General features: G+C 44.1%; 2 protein-coding genes across 2 annotated transcripts in view; both read left to right on the top strand.

Moving 5' to 3' along the window:
- LOC145470343 (uncharacterized) overlaps window positions 1-5,571 on the top strand; it is a 5,721-nt gene extending 150 nt beyond the window's left edge. Inside the window, exon 1 of the mRNA XM_081454182.1 lies at window positions 1-5,571. This exon is cut by the window's left edge and continues 150 nt beyond it. Coding sequence (XP_081310308.1) covers window positions 1-5,571 — 5,571 coding nt within the window.
- LOC145469147 (carbamoyl-phosphate synthase [ammonia], mitochondrial-like) overlaps window positions 1-18,842 on the top strand; it is a 38,144-nt gene that overhangs the window by 4,349 nt on the left and 14,953 nt on the right. Inside the window, exons 5-12 of the mRNA XM_081452836.1 lie at window positions 13,946-14,002; window positions 14,306-14,398; window positions 14,855-14,944; window positions 15,376-15,504; window positions 15,696-15,802; window positions 16,239-16,380; window positions 17,296-17,373; window positions 17,952-18,047. Coding sequence (XP_081308962.1) covers window positions 13,946-14,002; window positions 14,306-14,398; window positions 14,855-14,944; window positions 15,376-15,504; window positions 15,696-15,802; window positions 16,239-16,380; window positions 17,296-17,373; window positions 17,952-18,047 — 792 coding nt within the window. The remainder of the gene's footprint in view (window positions 1-13,945; window positions 14,003-14,305; window positions 14,399-14,854; window positions 14,945-15,375; window positions 15,505-15,695; window positions 15,803-16,238; window positions 16,381-17,295; window positions 17,374-17,951; window positions 18,048-18,842) is intronic.

The raw sequence follows: 18,842 nt of genomic DNA, 5'->3' as shown, positions 1-18,842 counted from the left end.
GTTAGTCCTTTTCCTATTGCTTCGTTCGAAGAACCTTCGTTTAATTCAAATGAAGTCGAAATTTTGCCCAGTGATACAGACAATCTCGAGCACGATGGTAGTGAAACTAGATCCAGGACCCTCACGTCCAAAGGAAGAGAATATCAATGTGATTTAAAGAAAAAAGCCGCGTTAGCCTGTGACCGCGAGCTACGAGCAAAGTTAAGAAGTTTTGAAGGTTTTGTGCGTGATTGTAAAAGCCCTGATGAAATCAGAAGGGAAATTGCACAAACAGCTAGAGATGTAGACGAAGTCCAACAAGCTTTTGATGATTGGATTGAATTGTCAGACGAGACTAGCGAATGTCAGCGTGCCTCGAATAAACAGTCATACATATATGACGCCTGGAAAATTGCACACACTACTGCCGTGCAAGAAATTAAAAGGCTTGAAGAGGATAGTAAATCTATTTACTCACGAAAGTCAAGCCGATCGCGAACCTCTACTAAATCAGGGTCCAGCAAAAGTTTATCCAGGGAGACTCTTATTGCCTGCCAGGCCAAAAAGGCTGCTCTAAAAGAGAAACTCAAGTTCTCACCAGTCATCGCAGAACAAGAAAGTAAGTTAGAGCAGTTAAGGATACAAAAAGAACTTGAAGAAATCGCAGCCCAAGAAGCTGTATACAAAAAAGCGATCGACGAAGAGAATCAACTAGATGACGAACAACAACCTTTGCTGCCCACTACTCTGCACGATCCTATTGGTGCCTTTCTGAACTACCACGAGGAAGCCGGGTTGACCTCCACACCAGAGGCTCCCATCTTAACATCTTCTACCCCAGTAACGCCAGCAACAAACAATGTATCGGTCACATCTTCGTCACCTTCAATTCACGTGCTACACCCTCAACCAGAGCCTCCAACCTCACACAACGCACCGCCCCAAGCACCACTGGTACCGTCAGTTCAAGAACCCAGGAGAACCCTGTGTCCATTTTCATCTGTTTACACTACCACCAGCTTCAGCATTGGAGGTCAGCGCCCCCCGATTATTCCAGCAATCACCACTGCACAGTCAGAGTACCATCCTTCTACACCAAAGGGCTTCTGTGGAAACCGTCCAGCCTTCTTTCCGCCACCTGTAACCCCGTTTCTTCCAGTATCGCAAAGCTACACAGCCCAACTTACGGATACCCTTGCGAAGATTACCCAGTTACAGCGACTACCACAGGCGACACCTGATGTTTTTGAAGGCAACGACTCGGACAAAACTAAATTCTTCTTGTGGGAAAATGCATTTGAAGGTCTAATTGATTCTGCACCAGTTACAGCTAGACAGAAGTTACATCTCTTGTACCAATACTTGGGCGGTAAAGCCAAAAAGGTCGTGGAACAATTACAATACCTAGTACAAGACCCCGAAAGTGCATACCAGGAAGCGCGCAAAATCCTCAAGGAACGTTTTGGTAACCCTGCCATTATCAGCACAGACTTTGAAAAGAAACTAACAACTTGGCCTAAGGTCGGACCAAACGATGCAACTGGTCTGGAAGAGTTCAGTGATTTCTTGCAACAAGTAAAAATCGCAAGCAAGCATATCGAAAGTCTCAAAGTTCTCAGTTACCCTTCACAAATTCAAGTCTTAGTTGAAAAGCTACCTGGGTGGTTTAAAGCAAAGTGGTCAGATAAAGTGTTAAAGCTTCAGAGAAAGAAAGGAAAAGATGCCTTCCCATCCTTTGAAGAGTTTGCTGAAGAAGTACGCTACCATGCAGAAAGGACAAACATCCCTCAAATTCTGCAAAGTCCAGGAACAACTGGCTCCACAACCCCTGACCGAGGCAAGCCTGCAGGTCGCCAATTTCGTCGTAGCCGAAATTCAAATGTTGCTTTGACATTCGCATCACCTTCAGGCAACGACAGTGAACTAAACCTTGTTGACAAAGAATCGCAAGTGGCAGCAATCCAAGCTCAGCAACCAAACCTGAGAACCACTCCACCAAGCAACTTGCCAACCCCTCAGCAACCAGGCCACACCACTCCACCTGACTCTGATACATACTGCTTCTATCACAAGATGAAGTCCCATGCAATGAATGACTGTGAGCAGTTCCAAAGGCTCAGCTATGAAGAGCGCAAAGACTTCTTGATGAAGAACAGGATCTGTCTCAAGTGTGTCAGCTCTAACAGGCATATCTCCAAAGACTGCAACAGAGACAAGCTACAGTGCAAGATCTGCCAACAGAAACACGCCACTATACTTCATGATCCGACCCGACATGAAAAGAAACACATTAGCCAAGCTAATTCTGCCTGTTCTCAAGTTTGTGGACAAAACCAGCCAGCACGCTCTTGTGCGCGAATAGTTCTTCTTGAAGTCTTCCACCAAGACAATCCCTCAGTGAAGGTACCAACCTATGCAGTACTGGATGACCAGTCGACAGATGTTTTCGTTACAGATACCCTTCTCGAACAGCTAGGAGTCAAGGGCCAAGATGTAAACCTTGAAATAAACACGATTACAGGAGTAAACAGTGTCCGCACTCAGAAAGTGAATGGATTACACATCCAGGACATTGACAATCTACACAAGCCTATTAAAGTTCCATTTGCTTACTCTCAAGATACAATTCCAGCCAGTCAAGAAGACATTGCAACACCAGAAGTAGCAAGGTGTTGGAAGCATTTAGAAGAAGTGGCTCATCGTATACATCACCATCCTGGTACAGAGATTGGAATATTAATTGGTCGTAACATTCCATCTGCCTTCCAGCCGTTGAGTATCATCTATGGCAGAGAAGATGAGCCTTGGGCTGAAGAGTATAAGTTCGGTTGGACAATCATCGGTCCTGTGTGTCTACACAAGAGAGAAGATAGTGTGAACTGTGCGACAGTTAATCGCATTACGATACAGCGAGAAATCCCTCAGAACCACTTCAATGTGCCGACTAGCAACAGTTCCAAAGAAGTTTCTGTGATCTCCTTTGCCACAAGGCACTACATTAAAGATGTTACCTCGCCCCAGCAAGTCAGAGAAATGATGCAATTGGACTACAGTGAACTTCACCACACCCGAAACATCCCTGGCACCGAAAAGAGTGAGTCCGTGGAAGACAGGCGTTTCTGTAACATTCTCACTACCAGCATCCACAAGAATCAAACGGGAAATTGGGAAATGCCTTTACCATTCAAAACAGATGATGTGACTTTGCCAAACAATCGTGAACAATGTCTGAAAAGGCTACTTGGCATCAAGAGGAAAATCCTTAAAAATGGCAAGACACTAAAACATTACACTGAGTTCATGCAGAAGATCTTTGACAAGAACCATGCCAGTCTCGTCCCACCAGAGGAACTGGAGACCAATGCTGGGGAAGTCTGGTACCTGCCACATTTTGACGTCTACCATCCCAAGAAACCAGATCAAATACGAATAGTCTTCGATTGCAGCGCTGTCTTCCAAGATCAGTCGCTCAACAGACATCTCTTGCAAGGACCAGACATGATGAATGGTCTCGTTGGTGTACTCTCAAGGTTTCGAAAAGAAGAAACCGCAGTAACATGCGACATCGAACAGATGTTTCACAGTTTTCATGTTAACCCAGAACACAGAAACTTTCTGAGATTTCTATGGTTTAAAGACAATGATCTGAATGGCCAAATTTGTGAATATCGGATGAATGCCCATCTCTTCGGAGCCATCTCTTCGCCAGGCGTCGCCAATTTTGGTCTAAGAGCCACAGCTGAAGCCGGTCGAGAGCAATTTGGCCAGGCAGCTGCAGACTTTCTTCAACGAGACTTCTACGTTGATGATGGATTAAAGTCCTTTGTTACACCTGAAAGTGCTATCGATATCATCAGGAACACGAAAGCCATGTGTGCAGCCGCTAACTTACGCTTACACAAATTTGCTAGTAACAGTAAGACCGTACTGGAAGCCATGCCCGCTGAAGATCGTTCCAAAGACCTGAAGGATCTTGATCTTCGTCACGACATCTTACCTGTCCAGCGTTCACTGGGTACCTACTGGTGCATTGAATCTGATACGATTGGATTCCGCATACAACTTAAGGATAAACCTCTCACCCGCAGGGGAATTCTTTCAACCGTGAGTTCGGTGTACGATCCGTTAGGGATAGTGGCACCAGTCATCTTAGTGGGAAAACAGTTACTTCAAGAACTGTGCCATGACGGCATCCATTGGGATGACCCCGTACCAAGCCATGTCCACTCACAGTGGGAAAAATGGAGGTCAGAACTACCTCTCCTAGAGAAAATTATGATTCCAAGATGCGTCAAAGCCCCCGGGTTTGGTGAACCAATCGTTTTAGAGTTACACAGTTTCTCCGATGCCAGTGATGTAGGACTTGGCCAAGTAACTTACCTCCGACTTGTAAACAGCTCGAACCAGGTACACGTCAGTTTCCTAATGGGGAAGGCTCGAGTTGCACCACTGAAGCCAATGTCAACTCCACGGCGTGAACTTACTGCTGCAGTAATTTCGGTCAACATGGTCTCCATGCTCAGCAGAGAGCTCAACTACAAAGATCCAGTAGAAGTATTTTACACGGACTCCTCCGTCGTTTTGGGTTACATACGTAACGAAGCGAAGCGTTTCCATACGTATGTGGGAAACCGTGTACATCACATCCATGAAAGATCAAAACCAGAACAGTGGCACCATGTTTCCAGCGCTAGCAACCCAGCTGACGTTGCCTCACGAGGCACAACCGCCAAACAACTTGCAGAACATGAACTGTGGTTCAAAGGCCCGAGTTTCTTGTGGGAAACAGATGTGATTGTGGTGAACTCGGATCCAGTCCCTGATCTGAGCCCTGAAGATGCGGAAGTAAAGAAAGTCAATACAGCTGTCCTTATCTCCAACCAAGTCAGGCCTGAAAACAAAGAAGAGAAAGCCTTTCCAGAAGTTTTAGCGTTGGAACGCTTCACTCATTCATCGTCCCTCAGTCGCCTGAAAAGAAGCATTGTTCGCATCCAGAGATTGATTGAAAGGAACCGTCCCAACAAACAGTACAATTCAAGGCCTGTTTCTGGTCCTCCAACCGTGGAAGAAATGCGCGTAGCAGAAGAAGTAATTTTCAAGTCAGTACAGTTTTGGTACTTTGGCAAGGAGATTCAAGTACTCCAAAACCATAGCGGCAAAGATCCCATGTTCCGGAACCGCCAGAATGCTCACACCAGAAATGAAAAGTTGAAGCAAACCAGTTCACTCTTTCGGCTTGACCCATTTCTTGACGAAAAAGGAATGCTCAGAGTAGGGGGCCGACTCCAGAAAGCTACCTTAGCGTATGAAGTTAAACATCCCATTGTTGTGCCCAAGAAGAGTCACATAACTGAACTTCTGATCAGACAGTACCACAGTCAAGAACAACATCATCAAGGCTGCGGTATGACGCACAATGCACTTAGACAAGCCGGTTATTGGATTATAAACGGACGTGCCTCTGTTTCACAGCAGCTCCGAAAGTGCATCATCTGTCGCAAGCCGGAAAGAGCTAAAGCGCTGGGGACTAATCTTCACTTGCCTCAGTTCCCGGGCTATACATCTGGAAACCTTAAACTCAATGGAAACTGATGCATTCATTAATGCACTCAGACGATTCGTCAACCGAAGAGGCAAAGTCCGTGAATTGAGATGTGATCAAGGATCAAACTTCATAGGAGCGAAAAATGAGCTCAACGTTGCGCTGAGAGAAGTAAACGTCGATTCTGTTAAGAACTTCCTCCTAACCCAAGATTGCGACCTCATCGAGTTCAAGATGAACGTGCCATGCGCATCCCATATGGGCGGCATATGGGAGCGACTTATTCGTACTGTACGCTCAGTCCTGGCCGGTCTCCTAGATGACCACGCCCAACAGCTTGATGACGAGACCCTTCGAACTCTGTTTACTGAAGCAGAAAACATCGTGAACAGCCGCCCACTCACTGTGGACAATTTATCAGATCCAGAGGCACCTGAGCCAATCACTCCAAATCATCTGCTTACTCTCAAGGCAAAAGTAGTATTGCCCCCTCCGGGCAATTTCTCGCGACCGGATCTCTACTCAAGACGGAGATGGAGAAGGGTTCAATACCTGTCAGATCAATTTTGGCGCCGCTGGCAACGAGAATACTGCTTGCTACAACAGAAACGCCAGAAATGGAATGATGTCAGTCCTAACAGCCAAGTTGGTGATATTGTCCTTATTCGCGATGATTCCTCCCCTAGAAACCAGTGGCCACTTGCCAAAGTGACGGAGGTCTATCCCAGTGAAGATGGGCTTGTACGCAAGGTCCTCCTCCTTGTCACCAAGTCTGGAACAAAGAAGTTCTTTGAAAGACCTATCCACAAGTTGGTCCTGATTTACCGTCCAAATGAAGATGAAAGGGACGACTGATTCAGTGTGCTGATGAAGAAACCTTTATTACCGGAGTACGACCCCGTCGGGGAGCCTGAACTGTTCCTTCATATAGGAATGATTGACATTGATAGAACTTATTCTGTTTGATATTTGTTATTGTAACTTCATACATTCTTACAATGTATGAGGGGAGCCATGTAACGCCTTCTCAGTCGTTCAGTGTTGCGTTACGCATCCCGTCATCCCCTAGTTCTAATACGGGACTTAAAAAAAAAGGGTTCCTCGTGCTAGGAGAACGTTTTCGCAACGTCCGTGTATTTTCAGTGTGTATTTGTAGCTTCGTTACCTGTTTACTCAAGCTTCACCCGAAGCCATTCCCGAGTACGTTCCATTACAGTCTTTGACAATCTTATCCGGACATTGTGGTAAGGAAATCCTGTCATGCCTTACTTTGAACTTTAACATGTTCAAGCTGTAATAATTCGTCCCAACACCGTGGAAAATAAACCGGAGTAGAACTGTTAGACGTGTGGATCGTACCAATGTTTCTCGCGCCCCGTTCTGCATAGAAAGGCGGCCGCTACAGAAAGGGAAGAATCCTATCAGTGGTATGACGTTAGAGATCAAGAATTTACCGAACAAAGAATGAAGCTTTGTGAACAAATCCAGCGCCTTGAAAAAGGATCGCTTTTCACCAAATCTAGCGCCTCGTCGAGCCATAGATCAAAAGTAAGACCCAAGTCATCTAAAGGGTCGACTAGGTCCTCCTCGCGTTCCGTTTCACAAGCTAGAGCGGACGCCGCAGCAAAGGCAGCTAAAGTCAAAATAGAAATGGAATTTCTGGAAAAGGAAAATGAACTCAGGCGCATTCAACTAGAAAAGGAGTATGCGCTCGCAAAGGCAGAAGAAAGTGCGTTCAAAGAAATTCTAGATGAAGAATATAAATTAAACACGCAAACAAAACGAAATTAAACTCGAGGACAAAGAGATAAGCCCCCAACAACCAACAGCCGTCACGACAAGAATTGCAAAACAGGAAATGAACCCCAACAGCCGTCCTTTTGTGCCTTACACGATTCCAGACAACTTTGGCCAGCAACCAGTAAACAATATACAGACCTTTGAACCATCATCTAGTATAAGTTTCGCCCTTAACCAACTGGTCAACCTTCAAGCCCAACAAACGCAATTAAGCTCAGCGCTAGTCAATCAACAAAGGACCTTTCACCTCCCCATTAAGGAGCCTCCGACATTTTCCGGCAACTCATTCGAATATCCGGCTTTCGTGACCGCATTTGATAGTATTATCGCCGCCAACGTCCCCGCTGATAAGGACAAATTGTTCTTCTTAGAAAAATACACGACCGGCAAGGCCAACGAGGTGGTTAAAGGTTTCCTAGCGACAAACTCTGAAACCGCATACAGCGAAGCCCGGAAACTGCTCGATCAGCGTTTTGGAAACCCTGTGGTGGTGGCCGAAGACTACAAAAAGAAACTTAGAGGTTGGCGACAGATCAGTGATGGCGATAGTAAGGGACTGGAGGAATTCTCTGACTTTTTGGTGCGCTGTGAAGAGGCTATGAAGACTATGAAATCTATGTCGGAGCTGGATTCTACTCAGATCCTACAGTCGATCTCCGCCAAGGTGCCGTCGTACTCGGGCGTCAAGTGGTGTAGGTCCGCTCATGAAACTCAGGTAAAGGGAAAGAGACTCGTGGGTTTTACGGACTTTGTCAAGTTTGTCAAACAAGAAGCCGAAGTAGCAAACGACCCGATCTTTTCTCCAGACGTACTTAAGAGAGAAAGGAAAAGGAACGACCCGGCTAGAGACAACACCCGTGGCACAAGGTCGAGGTATCAAGGTGGAATCAATCCAAGCCAATCATTGGTCACTTCTACCACTCCAGTAGGCCATTCTGAACAGACACAATCAGCAGCCACATCGGGGCGCGAACAGTCCTGCCCAGCCTGCAATGGCAAACATACAATAGTGAAGTGCAGCAATTTCACCAAGGCTACTGCAGACAAGAGGTTGGATCTCATCATCGAGAAACGCCTATGCTTCAGATGTTTCAGAGCGGGCCACGTTTCCGCTGACTGCACATCCAAGCAAACCTGTGGTGAGTGCGGAAAACGTCACAACACCTTGCTACACGGAGCGACTCTAAAGTCAAAGACACGCAGCGAGCAAACTCCGCCAAGCGCTCAGTCGTCACGCAATCCACCCCAACCCTTGCAACCAGACCACGCTGCCGAGTCTGCTCACTCAAACGCTGCCAGCGTCTCCCACAGTTCTGTCGGTACATCGAACGCCATCATCATGTGTCGAATCGTGCCTGTAGTCCTGTACCATAAGGATAATCCCAGCAAAGAAATTAAAACGTACGCACTCTTGGATGACGCTAGTGACACGACGTTCGTGACAAATAATGTAAAGAGCGAGCTTGGAGTTGAGGGAGTCGACACAAGTCTCAATTTAAGCACAATGCACGGCCGCAAAGTAATCCCTGTATCCCGTATCGACGGATTGATAGTGGAGCGCCCCGACAGACGCGCGCAGGTCGAACTCCCTAAGGCGTATGCAAGAGACATAATCCCATCCAGAAAGGACCAAATCCCAACCCCAGCAGTAGCAGACAAGTGGCAACACCTGAAGAAAATAAGGGACAAAATACCTCCGCTAGACGAAAACCTCGACGTTGGAATACTGATCGGATCCAACTGCCCGAAGGCGATCAAACCAAAGGAAGTGATAACTGGTAAAAGCGAAGATCCATACGCAGTCCGAACACTCCTTGGTTGGTGCGTAGTCGGACCGGCCAGTCTTTCAGAGACCCCCCTAGACGAAGACGGTGTAGCAACGTGCAACAGGATTATAGCACATGAGAACACGCCTGAAACAAGCCACGTTAGTTTTATCCTGGAAGACAAGACAAAGGAGGTTCTAAACCCCTGCTATGTAAATCAAATGTTTGAGATGGACTTTGCGGAAAATAAGCACATGGCTCAGCAAAGTCTCTCCAAGGAAGACAAGAGGTTTCTAAACATCGCAGAGACGCGCATACACAGACGTGACGACGGCCACTACGAACTTCCACTCCCGTTGAAGGAAAGCTTCAAAGGTCTCCCTAACAACAGAGATGACGCTGTCCGACGCATGTACCACCTCAAGAAACGGTTTACGTCGCCGAGTAACAAAGAATACAAAGAAGAGTACATGAAGTTCATGGGAGACATGATTGAAAACGGCTACGCCGAAAGGGTTCCGAGTGATGCTGAGGCGAAGTCCGGCATGACCTTTTACATTAATCATCACGGTACAAGACATCCGAAGAAAAAGAAGTTAAGAATAGTCTTTAATTGCAGCCAAGAATACAATGGGGAATCCCTGAACAAGAATCTGTTGCAAGGTCCTCTACTGACCAACAACCTTACTGGTGTCTTGTTGAGATTCCGACAAGAACCCGTTGCCGTGACATGTGACATTGAGGGCATGTTCCATCAAGTCCATGTCAATCCCGAGCACCGTGACCTGCTTCGCTTCCTCTGGTGGGAGGAGAATGATCTTTCTAAAGATCCTGTAGACTATCGCATGACAGTCCACCTGTTTGGCGCGACGTCATTACCAAGCTGCGCCAACTTTGCACTCAAGCAAACCGCGAATGATTTCGAGGGAGAATACGGTGAACAAGCAGTCAACTTCGTGCGAAACGATTTCTATGTGGATGACGGCTTGAAGTCAGTCGCTACAGCAGCGTCAGCAGTAGAATTGGTGAAAAATGTAAAAGCCATGTGCCACCAAGGAGGATTCAATCTTCACAAGTTCTTGTCCAACAGCAAAGAGGTAATCAAGAACATCCCCGAGCGTGACAGGGCAGAGGGAGTTAAAGAGATAGACCTAGACCTGGACGCACTTCCCTTAGAACGCACACTAGGAGTTCAATGGTGCGTCGAATCTGACAGCTTCGAATTCAGCGTCGTCCTGCAAGACAAACCATGCACGAGACGAGGTATCCTGTCGACCGTAAGCTCTATATATGACCCTATAGGTTTTGTAGCCCCCCTGATGCTTCAAGGAAAGTCAATACTGCAAGAGTTATGCAGTCTCCATTTGGACTGGGATCATCCAATACCAGAAGACACGAAGATGAGATGGGAGAAATGGAGAATGGAACTGATGAAACTACAGAGCATCACGATTCCTCGGTGTTACAAGCCTAAAGATTTCGGTCAAGTCGCCAGAGCAGAGCTGCACCATTTCAGTGATGGAAGCGTCCGGGGCTATGGCCAGTGTAGCTATTTACGTCTCGTAGATGATGCAAACAAGGTCCACTGCGCTTTCGTGATGGGAAAATCGCGAGTAGCTCCTCTCAAACCTGTAACCATCCCGAGACTCGAGCTAACCGCCGCTGTTTGTTCCGTACGGATAAGTCAACAGATTCATCGTGAGCTAGAATACCGGATCGATGAGGACTTCTTCTGGACGGACAGCAAAGTTGTACTTGGGTACATAAGCAATGAAAGCAGACGTTTTCATGTATTCGTCTCTAACAGAGTACAAGAGATACAAGACAGTACCCATAGAAGCCAATGGTGGTATGTTGACACTAAACAGAACCCAGCAGATGAAGCGTCACGTGGAATGAAGACTGATGAGCTCCGAGATTCGCGGTGGATTCTGGGACCAGAGATGTTATGGAAGGAAGAAGGTGAATGGCTGAACGATGACGAACAAGAACATAACTTGAAGTACGACGACCCAGAGGTCAAGAAATCCGTCGCCATGGCATCATCCTTAGTCGATCAAAGAATGGCCACCCTAGAAGAGAGAATCGAGCGTTTTTCTGATTGGTACCGAGCCCGGCGAGCAGTAGCACTCTGTTCGAAGTACATCCAGAAACTAAGGAAACGCGTGAACAAAGAACCAAGCGAAGTGGTCCAAGTGTCAGCTGAAGATTTGGAGGAGGCCGGAAGGTCAATCATTTACGCCGTGCAGTCTAAGGCCTTTCAAGGCAAGTTTAAGTTACCTGCAAGGGAAGCAGAAGAACAGGGATCCTTCCCGAAGCAGAAAACTGCGAAGTTACGCAGTTCAATCAACAAGTTAGATCCGTTCATCGATGAATACGGAGTCCTACGCGTTGGCGGCCGCCTCAAGCATGCAGATCTCTCAGACAAGGTGAAGCATCCAGTAATCCTACCCAAAGGCAGCCACGTGACCAGCCTTATAATTAAGTACTACCACGAGCGCAGCAAACACCAAGGCAAAGGAATAACGCTCAACGAGATTCGATCCCGCGGTTTTTGGATCATTGGAGGCTCGTCCACTGTGAGCAACGTCATTGCTTCCTGTGTGACATGTAGGAAGCTGCGAGGTGCCGTTATTGAGCAGATGTCTGACCTTCCCGAGGACCGACTAGAAAGCTGCCCACCCTTCACATATTGCGGCGTAGACTACTTTGGCCCATTCACGATTAAAGAAGGGCGCAAGGAGCTAAAACGCTATGGAGTCCTATTCACTTGTATGTCGTCAAGAGCTATCCATCTGGAGACTGCAACCTCGCAGGACACAGACTCCTTCATAAATGCATTGAGACGCTTCCTAAGTCGTAGGGGCCCAGTGAGACAGCTAAGAAGCGACAATGGAACAAATTTCGTAGGAGCTCGTCGAGAACTCAAAGAAGCTTTAGAAGAAATGAATGATAGTCACAGTGTGACTGGATCAAATTCGAGATGAACGTTCCAGCCGCAAGCCACATGGGCGGAGTATGGGAGAGGCAAATAAGGACGGTGCGCTCAATCCTATCCTCACTTCTCTCTAACAATGGTACACAGCTGGATGATGAGTCCCTGAGGACACTAATGTGCGAGGCGGAAGCGATAGTCAACAGCCGCCCCCTCACCACCAATCACCTTTCAGACCCAGATTCGCCAGAACTGCTAACCCCTAATCACTTGCTGACAATGAAATCTAAGGTTCTACTCTCACCACCCGGAAAATTCGAGCCAGCTGACATGTACACCCGCAAACGCTGGAGACGTGTGCAACACCTCGTCAACGAATTCTGGACCCGCTGGCGAAAGGAGTATTTACTAAGTCTTCAGGAACGACAGAAGTGGACGTGGCCTCGTCGAAATCTACGTGTCGGCGATGTCGTGATGGTTAAGGACACCAACCTTCCACGGAATGCATGGCAACCCGCCCGCGTCGCCACGGTCTACCCAAGCCAGGATGGTCAAGTCCGCAAAGTTCAAGTGGCTCTACCAGATGCCTGCCTGGATAAGGAAGGAAGGAGGTCAGGACCCATACGGTATCTGGAGAGACCGGTACAGAAACTGGTACTTCTTGTGCCATCCCCTGAGTAAAGACCGGAGTAGTCCCGGCCGAGGAGCCTGCTGCCAACCATGAACTGTGACATTAATTTTCATGATAAATATAGCTTATGAACATTGTAGACATTGAACATTAGTTAGTTACATAAACAGCGATTAGTGAAATATCTGGATATTTCAGGGGAGCCATGTAATGAACACTATATCGAGGCTTCTCTAATTAAGTGAGTAATCTTAACTCTTTCTGATTCGCCAATTTGTTGCTTAGCAATGACGTCATCAATTTTTACACGTGGACGTATATAGATAGTGTTAGCGGCATATTCCCGCCAGTAGTTCAAGTTTCAGTTATCGTGCGTGCACAGTACGTGTTTTCAAGTAAATTAAGTTTTAAGCTACCCTTGACTATTTAGAGTGCAAGCGGGAACCGATGTTTTTACGTTCGATTATCGTCAATTAAATCACCGTCAATCACAGCTGATTTTCCGTGATCTCTGGCTTTATTCGATTAGTAAAGCATCTCCCACACACGCTAGTCTCATCGCGACAAGTTGTCTAGCAAGTGACAATTCGGCCTTTCAACAGTCGCTGTGAACCTGACGTTACATGTCAGACTAGAAACAGTCCTGCTTTCAGGTAACTTTGAATTCACAAACAAGTAGAAACTGTCTTGCAAAAAGAGCAACCAACAGTCTAGTTATATCATGAAACTGACCACATCCCAGTCAAAAACCATTTGCAAAAATTTAGAATCTAGTCCAAAGTCTTGGAAGAACATGGTACAATTATCAGATCACATGTACTAAAGGCATCCATTGTCGAGTGCCAATTGATACCCTTAATTGAACCTCGATCAACATCTTGATCAACACTCGGTGGACATCTCGATCGATACTCAGTCTACACTTACTCGACACTCAATCAACATCTCAATCACACCTGATCATCACTCCATCGACAGTCAGTCGATAGTCGGTTAAGTGTTGACCAACTGATATGTATTGATCAACGCACGATAGGATGTTTGTGAAAATGAGTTGTCTCTTGACCGACTGTCGATCGAGATGTTGTTCAAATGTCAAGCAAGCGTCAGCTGAGGTGTTGATCAAATATCGATCAAGTGTCAATCAAGGGTATCGATTGATACTCAGTTGTGGATGCCTTTAGTACACATGTGGTTTGCCTGAGCCAATTAGATCGCTGACGAACCTACAGTTTGCGAAAAAAAAATTGTTAGTTACTACTTTTGAATTATGTATGTGTTTTATTTCATAGATTCCTGCTTTGTATGGAATAGATACAAGAATGTTGACCAAGACCATAAGGGACAAGGTATCTGTAATCTATCACGTCATTCAGCCAGGCCAGAACTTACAAATTTCAATTTCAATTAGAGGTTTACAAGTCAGAAAACTTGCTGAGTTAACTATCTTACATGTTTTCTGTGAACTTTTTAACTTCTATTATTGTTATCTTTTGCTCTTAATAGTAGTTGTTATGAAACAGCTTCGTTGACACTGCAACTGTTATATGGGAGGAGTAAGATGTAGATTGCTCATTGTGCTTTGTTAAGTTAATCAACTGCGAATGCAATGTAATACACTAACTTTACTGAAGATTTTTTTTCTTCTTAAGGGAACTGTACTTGGTAAAATAGAGTTTGAAGACCAGCCTGTTGAATTTGTGGATCCAAACCAGAGAAACTTGACTGCAGATGTTTCTGTTGAGGTTGGTATCTCAATGGTTACTAAATAATTTGTCTGGTATCACACAGCATATAGACATTAGCTAGAATTCCTCAAAGAGTAATTTTTCACTGGCTGAGTGAGACGAAATAAGTGAAAAATGTTTTTCTCGCACACCGCTGGGGTCTAGGTACAGGTCATGTGACCTGTGGGGTAAGCAGTTGTTTCTGCTATGTTCACCATTGCCAACTTTCCCGCCCACCCACCCAGAGATTTTAAGTTTAAATACAATGCGAGTGTACTGTATAAGCCTTGAACATTTTTTGTCATTTCCAGTCCTTAGCGTAACACTATTTGTATTAGCTTTGATTTTGTACATCAGGTGGCAATGGTCAGCTTGACATGGTTATCAGTAGTGTATGAGAAAGAAAGATAGACTAACTATAAAGTTCACAACTAGTGATTTTAATCTCTGTATTAATCTTACTGCTTTTTTCAGAAAACACAAATATTTGGTAAAGGAAACCCATACAAAGTGATTGTTGTTGATTGTGGAGTGAAACAGAACATGATCAGGCACTTAGTGATGGTAAGATTTAACAATAATAATATTTATTATTCCATGAGCACGTGTTAGATATGAGATGATAAATAGCCAGTGAGGCGTGTACATCCAAGTTGGCTATCATCACCTCATATCCAGCTTGTAAGGGCAAGTAGAATAATAATTTTATTGTTTTGTTAAAAACACCCCCAAAATTTAAGAAAAAAATGAAGTAAAAATGCCCCAAAGCTTACTATGTTCGTAGAGCATGGTTTAATGGCTCATGATGATGGCTAAGCCAATGAAAACTCTTCAATTGCATTATCCAATGATCAGGGTTTTAATAAAATAAATTAGACTCCAGCGATTCAAATACCGTACCTATATCCTGCCTTTTCTCTTCCTCTAACCTGAAAAGTTGTAAGAGAAATAACACTGAGTTTTAGCATCTGACAATTTTTCTGTCATTCATTTAGCGTGGGGCAGAAGTTCACTTGGTACCATGGAATTATGACTACTCAGATGATATTTACGATGGTTTATTTATTTCCAACGGACCTGGAGATCCTGCATTGGCATGGGATGCCGTTCTGAATCTGCGAAAGGTTTGCAAAAACTGTACATAGTCTGTTATGACTAAATAAGTACTAAAAAGAGCCAATATAATTTATGTGTTGGGCCATTGCCTATTTCAGAGTTTAAGAACATCTCTAAGATTGTTTTGATTTTTAATCAACTCCTTTAAGTTAGGAACAAGTCTTAAACTCAAGTGTTTACTTTCTACTTGCTCTTACAGGTGTTGAACAGCAATCGTAGCCAGCCGATATTTGGTATCTGTATGGGAAACCAGCTTACAGGTCTGGCAGCAGGTGCAAAGACTTACAAACTGCCTCTTGGAAACAGGTAGCTATAGGTTGATTTCATACAAGCAGGGGCAGATTTGGTGGCGGGTGGATTGGGCTGCTAGCCACCCCCGTTTTGTAGAACCACAAAATGACAAAAATTGATAAAGATTGTGAATATTATGGCAGAAATTAAAAGGCAAGCACAGCTAGTGTTTCTGATGTAACAGTTTTAAGTAAGAATTCAATTCTCAAATTGCAACATTTTAGAGGCATGTCTCACTGATTCTGCAGCCCCAAGGTACCAGTCACCCCCCTTTGAAAAACCCTGGATCTGCCTTTGATAAGTCAAAGGTCTGCAGTTTATGGTGGGAGATTGTTAGATTATCTAGTAGCATAGGTCTGCAATGTGTACAGACACCCAGTAGGTAATATTCTTTCTGAACAGCTCTTCTTGTGTAAGTAAGACTAAGTTAATTCTTTGCATATTCTTTTAGAGGACACAATCAACCAGTTATTAACCAGCTCAATGGACAAGCATTCATTACTTCCCAGAATCATGGATATGCTATTGACGATCAAACACTTCCTTCTAATTGGAGATCATTGTTTATTAATGCCAATGACAGAACTAATGAAGTATAGTACCATTTCCCTTTAAATTTGTTATTAGTAGTGTTAAAGATCTCTGTAGTTATATGTGCTTGGCTTATTCCCTCAAACTTGTTTGAATGTGTCAAATGCAGCATTGAAAGAAAGTCAGTCATGTCCAGTGGCCTTGGTCCGGTAGATTTTGCAGTTGGGCTGGTAGATTCTCACCTACATTTGCCCAGATCATGTGTACTAAAGGCATCAGTGGTTGAGTGTCAATCAATACCCTTGTCTGCCCTCGATTGACCTCTTGATCGATACTCAGTCAACACTAGACCAACACTCAATCGGCATCTCGATCAATACTCTATCAACAGTCAGTCAATAGTTGGTGGAGTGTGGACTGATTCATGTATCGATCGACACTTGATGGCATGTCTGGGCAAATCAGTCAACTCTCAACCAACTGTCGACTGAGATGTCAATCAATTGTCGATTGACACTTCACTGCATATGCCTTTTGTACACATGATTCTCTTGCACTGTAGACATGTGAGTTTTCTTAGGAAAATTTTGGAGGCAATTTTAAGAAGTAATGTACAACAATGACATCTTTATTTCTACATACATACATACATACATACATTTTATTTGCTATCAAATTAAAATTACAATTGTAACACGCCCGCTGAACTTTATAATAAGGTAATTGTTGTAATCATCTGTTTTTATTGAGACTGGAGGCTATGTGAACCATAAGTAAGAGATAATTCAGAGAGAAGTCTTGCAACATGGATTGATTTTGTTCTGTAAGATCAGATGAAATACTAATTGAGTGTGGTCCAAAGATCAAAGATCAAATTCCATGACTGAATGTTTCCGTAAAAGTTTTATTTTGTTGCTTAAAAGTTGTACTACTTATTTTCAGTGCCTGATTCTTTATTTACTTTACTTCCTTTACAGGGTATCATGCACACAGAAAAACCTATATTCACTGCACAGTTTCATCCAGAAGCATTTGGTGGACCAACAGACACTGAGGTAATTGTATATGGCACCCAGGGGGTGAGGCCTGGGAGATATTTGGTGACTCTCTTGGTGGGGTGTCCTTACCCCTTCTGCATACCCTATACTGGAATTGCTTTTTTTTTTTATCAAAAACTCAGTTTACTTCTAGAGTCAGACCTTTGCTTTTAAAGGCTCTAAAATTATTTTTACTTCCATTTATGTAAGGTTCTCTTGATATCTATATACCATCTCCAAGAAACTATCTTTTTCTGAAGTTTCAATATATGTTTGGCTGACTAGTGCACGTTATAAACACTCATTAATCCATCTACCATTTTGACACAATGTTGGGGGTAACCTGTAACAAGGTCAACATCCAATTTGGCGCAAGTACCACTTGAGACAAGTTTTAAGTCTCTTTATGTTCAGAATCTGAGATAATTATGTCTAGTACTGGGTACCTCCAGTTTAAAATCACTGCCAAGATGTCCACAGGTCACTACAGAGGATGTGTTTGTATCAGTTTCATACATTAATGGCCAAACTGCCAACTGTTAATATTAAAGCCATTGATCGTGTATTCACTGCTAACATTAAGCACTTTCTTGCAGTTTCTTTTTGACTCATTTATGGATCTTGTGAAAGGAGGAAAAAACTCAGTGGAGCATGCCATTAGAAGACCCTTCAAAGTTCCGCCTGCCCCTAAGGTAAGGTGCCACCAATGTTACTACCACCCCCTGAGGTTAGGCATGACTGATGATTGTACCATCCCATAAGGTTAGGGCACTCTTTTAGGCATGGGGACTGTACCTGTTATTCTGCTGACTAAGTAAAGACATGCTGTCTTGTTATCACCACAGGGCTTTAAACCGTGTTGTTTCAAAGTTGTAAATATTGCCATTGTTGATGTGGACTCTCATGCTTGTTGAGTTGCTAATGAAAACTATGCTTTACTTAGTATGGCTGTGACTGCAAATTTCCAGTCCAGCTCAGCCTGTCTGACCCTTAGTCAATAACTGGTAACAACAGAGAATGTGTGTTTAAAATTGTAGGCATGCCAAATATGATGAATGCACTGACATCCACAGGGCTGAATGCCTAATGTTGAAATCGGTCTAAATGAGTGTGCTTTTTCTAAAAACATCAAATGCTATCTACGGTCTAAACAGTGCCCAAAAAAACTGACTTCTTGTAACAATTATCATTTGCTCTGTTTAAACTTGTGCTCTCCTAAAACTTGTCATTTTATCCTACTTTTTTATCTTATTATATGGAAATTGTATTTTGGTTTGTTCGTTTGTAGGTTTATCATGATTATGATTTTTTATTATTTTCTCCTTTCTGGTTCCTTACCTGTACCAAAAGTTAACTAATTATGTAAATATGGGGGCCAATTAGAAAACCAAATGGTAAATACTTGACCCCCGTACTCTAACTTTAATATTTATCAACCAAAAAGGTATACTGTAAACATAAAAAAGCATTAATTTTATCTGTAAATG

This window comes from Orbicella franksi, chromosome 15 (assembly GCF_964199315.1).
Source record: "Orbicella franksi chromosome 15, jaOrbFran1.1, whole genome shotgun sequence".
Classification (NCBI taxonomy): domain Eukaryota; kingdom Metazoa; phylum Cnidaria; class Anthozoa; order Scleractinia; family Merulinidae; genus Orbicella; species Orbicella franksi.
The sequence above is the reverse complement of the archived record's forward strand: the minus strand, read 5'-3'. Positions and strand labels throughout refer to the sequence as shown.